Raw genomic sequence first — 8114 nt, forward strand, 5'->3', positions numbered from 1 at the left:
ATTTCAGATCGTACTGTTGATAAAATTATTGTAGCAAAGAAGGACGGAGAAGGTGAAGATGTTGAAGATTGTTCAAATAAAAATAAAGATGGAGGTAATTTGTTTATAATTATTTCTTATTCATATATATATTTGTGTTTATAATTATTGTTTATTCATATATGATTTTTATAATTTTATTGGGTAGAAAATGTTGAAGATTGTGCAAATAAAAATAATGATTCAAATGAGACTCGATCATTGAAAAATGATCTTGTTCCAAGTTTTAGTCTTGGATTTAGTCAAGATTCTGAAGGTTCCAAGAAGTCATATCAAAGTCAAGTTTCTTCTGAACGGATGACAAAGAAAAAGATTAAGGATAGAGTTATTTTGGGAAACCCAAGTGCTGGTCCAGAGTGTGTTATTCCAAATGTTGATGTTATTGATGCTAGTCCAGCTTCTTTTGCACCCCCTTTGGGTACATTAGAAGGACCATCAAAACCTGTTTCTGGAAAACATAAAGATATAAATGAAGAAGCAACCTCAGTAGTGGATGTCAAAGGAAAGAGACAAATAAAGTTTTCTTATGTTTATAAGTCACCATTTAAGGAAAGGCTGATTGATTTTAAACCTTGTTTGACACATGTAGAAAATGTTGTTTGTGAATGGCTTTTTAGTCTTCAAGGAAATCCAGGGTAATTTTTTTTAATATAATTTTTTATTTTTATAATTATAATTTTTTATTTTAAATAACATTTAAATAAATATATACAGGGATATTGTATTGCTTATGGAAACAGATGTTATTGGGTTTAGAGCTAATTATGAAAGTCTTTATAAAAAAACCCATTTGCATGTTAGTGTTCTTGACTCATGATCTCGTATACTAAATCATGAAGAGAAATTCAGAGATGTTGTTAATTCTCCACTCAGATTCTTCATGAATTCTGACACTGTAAGTTTTTATTTTATTATTAATAATTTTTTTATTAAATATTTACATGTTATTATATAATCATTTATGATTTTCTTATATTACAGACTTTGTTATTTGAATATACTCATTTGAATGAAACTGGAAAATATAAAGTTTTCAAGGAGAGCTTTTCTCGCAGTGTTTGTGGTGATAGAGACTTGAAGGTTTTGAAGGATGTTGATATGGTATATTTACTTTTTTATACATTTATATATATATATATATATATATATATATATATATATATATATATATATATATATTATTTCTAATATTATACATGTTGATGTTAGGTATTTTTCCTGGTTTTGAGGCATGAGCACATATATCTTATTGTTATGAATCTGAAGAAACGTGCTTTTGAGGTTATTGATAATGGTGCAGATGATGCTGATTTCGATGATAAGTATGGTGCAGTTTTTAAACCTCTTGTAAGTTTCAAATGATATTTATTCTTTAAATTTGAAATCATATATGATATATTTTATAATTATTATACTTATATTTTTCTGACTTGAAATCATATATGATTTTCAGAAAAAGTCTTTTTTGAAGTATCTAAAAGAGATCGGTCATGTTAAAGCAAATGAAATGGCTCATAAAAGTTTTACTCCAGTAAGATTGACAATGCCATGGAGGAAAATTTATAACAAAGTGGATTCTGGAGTTTTTGCTATGAGACATATGGAGAGTTATTTTGGAGAAAAAGGTTCTAAATGGAAATGTGGTCTTCCAAAAGAAGGTGGTTCTCAAGAAAAAATTATGGAAAAGTTGAGAATGAAATATGCAGCAACAATCTTAACTTCTGAGATTAATACAAAGCGTGATGATGTGTTGAAAGCTGCATATGAGTATCAAAAAGTTGATCAAAAGATTCGTGGTAAGCATGCATATGATGCTCAATGGAATATAGAAAGAAGGTTGTCAAATTTTTTTTGATTGAATATTTTCTTATTGATGATGTTGTAAGAACAAGGTTGTTTATGTTGTGTATGTTATGGATATTGTGAAGAATGTTTGTTTTTATGATGATGGAAAACATGGTGATGGAAAACAAGTTAATATGTATTTTGGTACATTTTATTATCTAAGTTTGTTTGTGTGAATTATGTTATTGAATGTTAATCATAAGTGATTATGTTATATTTTTATATGTAATTTATGTTTTTACTATTGATTATATGTTGCTTATATGTAATCATTAGTGATTGTATCGATAATTTTTTTTATTTTTTTGTAATCATAAATGATTATATTTGTTGTACAACACATTATAATTTATTATATCCTTTTCTTGATAAGTGAGCTTATCTTTACTGCATGGAATACATCACCATGCAGAATCTTATCTTTGTAAGATTTTAGTTTTGTTTTTTTAGTGTTTGTATTGAAGAATCTTTTCTTTATAAATGAAAACTGATCGGTACAGCCATATATTGTATTTTTGATAAGTAATTATGTTTGTATAAAAGGGGTAGCCTCGTGCTACCCCTTATATTTCTTCAAAGATGAGTCCTTATACTTCCAAATGGTTAGTTTTGTTTATTAATTTCTTCAATTTTTATATATCACCATTATTTATTTATGATGTAAACAACTTCCATTTTGTTTTAGGTAAAATATGCAGTCTATAAGTCTAAAAGAACTAATTTTGTTGTATCTAATAACATCTTCCTCATTTTTTTCAAGATTCTTGTTCTTTTATTTGTAGCTAGATTTTCATACAGATTGTAGCTGACTCCGAGAACCCCTCTTCCACCATTACTTAAAAAGTTTATCTTCATTGAACATATCAGATCTTTACTAGATGTCTTTGAAGTAGAGGAATGTTGTTAATTTAAAGAATATTTCCTTTTAATGAACAACATTTCTCTACATCAGATATGTAGTAAAGATTTGTTAGGTTCAATGGAGATAATCTTTCTAAGTAATGGTGGAAGACTTCTTGGAGTCAACTACAATCTGTATGAAAATCTAGCTAGGAATATGAAGAACAAGAATCTTGGAAAATGGGGAACTTGATATTTGAGACTTGTGAAATTGTTTGTTATTGAAGATTTTATCATGTTTGATGTTATTCTATGATGATCAATATTGTTATCTTTAGATTTTTTATTAGTGTGTTGTATATTTGTTAGGAACAATGTTGTTGTATATGGTTATATGTAATGGTTAGATGTTTTTTTATGTGTAATCATATTTTTAATCACTTATGATTAAACAAAACATATAAAGTAGTATTACATAATATTTTATGATTTTACTACTTTATTCATTACTGATTAAAGCAGTAAATATCTATGTAGCTTTTGATGATTGTTCTGCTGCAAGTTTGATTGGGCATGTCCGCAAGTTATGAGGAGCCCTTTCTCCACATCTTGAGCATCTTCTTGTTTGCTTGTTTGAATTTTTATACACTATTTCTGCTGCACTTTGAATTCTACTTTTCTTTCCGCATCCTTTATTGCTTTGAACATTTGGAACATTGATGTCAATGTCTTTTGGAATAGTTATGCCCATAAGCTTTTCTACCTCTTCAACATCTGTCCTATTTTTCTGCAATTCATTTGTAGGATCGTTTTCATATTCCTTCAGCATGCTTTTTGTTTTCTTAACAAACAAATCCATTTTTTCTTTATTTTTTCTTACGTATTCCAAACATGCTTCAAAGTTGTAGTATGCTTGATTGACAGATCTGTTAATTTCATTGTCTCCTGCATCATATACATGTCTACCAAAATTATAATGCCTTGATATCACATCCTTTCTCCAACGATTCTGAATGTACTATTCAGGTATCTCCTTAATTCCATGTTTCATGAGTATGTTGAATGCATGTCTGCACAAAGTCCCAAAGCGGTTGAAGTGTTCACATGTACATTTTACATCATTTGTTGGAAGTTTTATTTCTACCTGTTCAAAATAAAATTAAAGCATTAAGTGTTTTATAATCATAAATGAATATTTTTTTATATTATGTGCTGATTCAACAAAAATTAAAATAAGAATATATTACCTCAAATTCTATTTTTAGATCACTGTTTTTGTTCAGTTGTTCCACTTTGTATAACTCCCATTCATTTTTTGTTGCAAGATGTTCGTATTGGCAGTACCAGGAACCTTTATAGATTTCTTTCTATACTTCATAAATCAATGTACTTGTATAAACTTTTGCAGCATGTTTTTCTATTGGTCGTGGTGAAATAAATTTATATAACGCCTTCTTTGTTTGATGATCAAGCTCATGTTGTGTATTTCTCTGTTTTTGAATTGCTGTGTCATAGTTCATCATGAAATGTAAATGTAAATTTCCAGATTGAGAGTAAGTGTTGAAGAAGGAATTCATGCTTTCTGATCTTGAAGTGGTTTTCATCAATCCAGACATTCTTGTGTCACTAAAGTATGCAGGTATCCATTTGTCACGTAATTCAAACATATCATTGAGCCATCTTTTATCTTCCAGATTGAATTCATTAATAATCAAATCCCACTTCTTTTCAAATTCATCAGGTTTGATATGCATGTTCCAAACAAGCTTGTTAAATCTTTTCTTGAAGTCTTTGTTTTTAAATAAATCGCCAGTAATCTATGAATGAACAATGTTGCTTATATAAGTATAAATTATATACCTATTTCGATATATCATATATGATTACTGTAATATAGGATATACCATCTATGATTAATCATATATCATATATGAGTAATCATATATGATTAACCATATACAATTACTGTAATGTAGGATATATCATCTATGATTAATCATATATCATATATGTACTGTAAAAATATATGTTTAATCATATATGATTAACCATATATCATATATGTACTGTAATCATATATGTTTAATCATATATGATTACTATAATGTAGGATATATCATGTATGATTAATCATATATGATTTAATCGTATATCATATATGTACTGTAATCATATATGTTTAATCATATATCATATATGTACTGTAATCATATATGTTTAATCATATATGATTAATGTAATTTAGGATATATCATCTATGATTCATCATATATCATATATGTACTGTAATCATATATGATTATTTAATCATATATCATATATGTACTGTAATCATATATGATTAATCATATATGATTACTATAATGTAGGATATATATCATGTATGATTAATCATATATCATATATGTACTATAATCATATATGATTAATCATATATCATTATATTGTATCATCATAATCATAGTATGATATATGATAACTTATATTATTATAATCATATATGGTTAATCATATATAATCATATATGATTATATATCATTATATTATTAAGTATTTTAATAATATTATTATATAATCATATATGATTATATACTGTATTATCATATTACATACTATGTAATCATATATGTTTATACAGTATGATATCTAATAATTCATATTATTAGAATAGTTAATCATATATGATTAATTATATATGGTTATATAGTATGATATATGATAAGGCATATATGAATCATCTGTCATAATACTATATAATCATATATGATTATATAATGTATTTTTATTATACCTTTGCTTGTAGTTTTTTCATTATGTGCCACATGCATAGTTTGTGTCTTGAATTTGGTAAGATAGATTCCACTGCTTGTTTTAGTGCTGCATCTTGATCAGTTAGAACAATTTTTGGTGCTTTCCCTTCATGAGCTCTAAGAAAAGCTTTAAGCAGCCATTCATACGACTCAATTGTCTCTCTACTCAGCAACCCAACACCAACAGTAACTGATTTCTTGTAGTGGTCAACTGCTGTGAATGGAACAAATACCATTTTATACCTATATAAAGAAAATGTGTTTAGTACAATCATATTTGATTAATATTATGTTTGAATTTATATACATTAACTTACTTGTTTGTTCTAAAAGTTGCATCAAAAGATATAACTTCTCCAAACTTTGCATAAAAAGCCTTTTCTCTTTCATCTGCCCAAAACATAGCAGCCAACAGATCTCCATCACGTAGGAACTCAAATGAATAATTTGGGTAATGATCTCTACGATCATTCATTTTGTTTATCATTATTTGAGCATCCTTGTAACATAAGATTCTATTTACTCCTCTCCTCAAGTTTTTGTAGTCTGTTACCTTCGCCCCTACATATTCATATCCTCCTTTCAAAACTGCTCATATTTTGTGAGCCATTGTCAGACCAATTTTAGCTTTTGATGCACGTACTACAAATTCTTTTTCAGAATATGACATCTTTCTTTCCTTTTTCGTATAAGGTCTTTCCTCAATACTTTCCAGTGGGTGGTTGTGCATTTCAAAGAATTTCTTAACTTTGTAATCTGTTGTTCCATAAACATTTTCAAATATAATATTTGATGTACACCGAGTAATTATCTTGTTTGAATTTGGTTTCCTCTTGACAGAACTTGTAGCCAACGTATCACAACGTTTTGGTTTATCCTTGCCACCCCTATTGCATATAACATATTTTTTCTTTTATTATTTGGCTATTGTATTTTGTTTGGCTACTCAGTCTTGTATGAAAACCTGCCATTTCTGCATAATCAGTATACATTTTTACTGCCAAATTTAGTGATTTGAAAACACTGTTTACAACTAGTACAAATTCTGTAGGGACATCTGGTTTATATTCAGATTCTTCAATTATGTTACTGCAGTATGATTCATTTGTTGAATTGGAACTTTCACCTGATAAAAGAAGAGAATGACAAATATGTTATTATATAATTTTATGTTGTAATAATCATATGTGATTAACGATATGTATTTATATTTTAGTATAAAAAAATCATATCTGATTTTAGATATTAATATATTATTAGATGATAAATCATATTTATTTGTACATTGTATTATATGATTAATCATATAATATACTGTGTAATCATAAATGATTATACGTATCAATTTATAAATAATCATACTTGATATTGTTTAATCATGTATCATTACTCATATGTATATGTAGTTTGTAATATATGATTAATCCTATTTTATGATGTATAATCATATATGATTATTCATCCAAATGTAATATTAATATAGATTTCAATTTGAAAACATATATGATAAATCATAATTACAAACTATAAATACATATGATTAATCATAGATATGAACAATCATATATGATTATTCATCCTTATATGATTAAATCACATATTGTATTGTATAATCATATATGATTATTCATAATTTATATTATATAATAAAAGAATCAGAATGAAATGTAGAAACTGTCATGTAATATGTAGTATTAAAACGAATTAGTTGTACCTTCAATACGAATCGTAGTTTGAAGTTCTTCAGAAGTGAAAGAAATTGAATCGATTTGTTCGTCGTTAGGAGATGAATTGATTTCAGCTATAATAGTATCAGTTGCGATCGACTTGTCAATTTCTTTTGGATGCGACATCATTTATGAAAATTTATTTTGATTCGATTTTCAAATGCTTTGTTTACGATTGCAAGGTGCTTGTTTCTTCGATTTGAGGTTTGTATCTCGTATTTATGAGGATATGAACTGATGCTCTGTTTCGATCGTTTTTTTCGATTTGAAGATTGCGAATAATTTGATAACAGATTAAGTAAAAATATGATCTTTTTTATTATATTGAATGAGTTGTTGAAGATTGGATGATATGATTACGTGACTGATACTGAAAATCGATGATTTAGCGATATGATGATTTTTAGAGAAGGAATGTGTCTGCTTTCTCAACATTAATTTAAAGTTTACTATTATACCCCTTAATCATTTAACAGTTGACGTTAGTTGACGTTAAGTTCCATTGTCTGATATTTAATCTCACAATCTCTAATTTTTTTATTAATCTCAAGGGAACCATCCCCTATATATATATATATATATATATATATATATATATATATATATATATATATATATATATATATATATATATATATATATATATATATATATATATATATATATATATATATATATATGGAAAAGTTCAACAGAGAACCATTATTATTCAAGGAACCAATCCAAAGCGTCGGAATTTAAAGGGATCAACGCCAAAAGGAAGGGTTGTAATTTTTTATAATGGACGCACATGTACCGGATTATAACAAAACTCACTTCCTTTTTTCATTTAAAATTTTTTTAGGTCAAGTTT

The 8114-nt window shown here is 26.8% G+C and overlaps 1 protein-coding gene across 1 annotated transcript; it reads right to left on the reverse strand.

Annotated features, from left to right (window-relative positions):
* Positions 1-3253: 3253 nt before the first annotated feature.
* On the reverse strand, positions 3254-7387 carry LOC111904271 (protein FAR1-RELATED SEQUENCE 5-like). The gene is made up of 7 exons (XM_052765824.1): positions 7249-7387; positions 6499-6660; positions 6153-6290; positions 5852-6095; positions 5516-5777; positions 4115-4541; positions 3254-3669 (listed from the first exon to the last, which is right to left on the reverse strand). The coding sequence occupies exons 1-7, from the start codon at positions 7385-7387 to the stop codon at positions 3254-3256; spliced, it is 1788 nt and encodes a 595-aa protein (XP_052621784.1).
* Between the last annotated feature and the right edge of the window lie 727 nt (positions 7388-8114).

Source organism: Lactuca sativa, chromosome 7 (genome assembly GCF_002870075.4).
Source record: "Lactuca sativa cultivar Salinas chromosome 7, Lsat_Salinas_v11, whole genome shotgun sequence".
NCBI classification, from domain to species: Eukaryota; Viridiplantae; Streptophyta; class Magnoliopsida; order Asterales; family Asteraceae; genus Lactuca; species Lactuca sativa.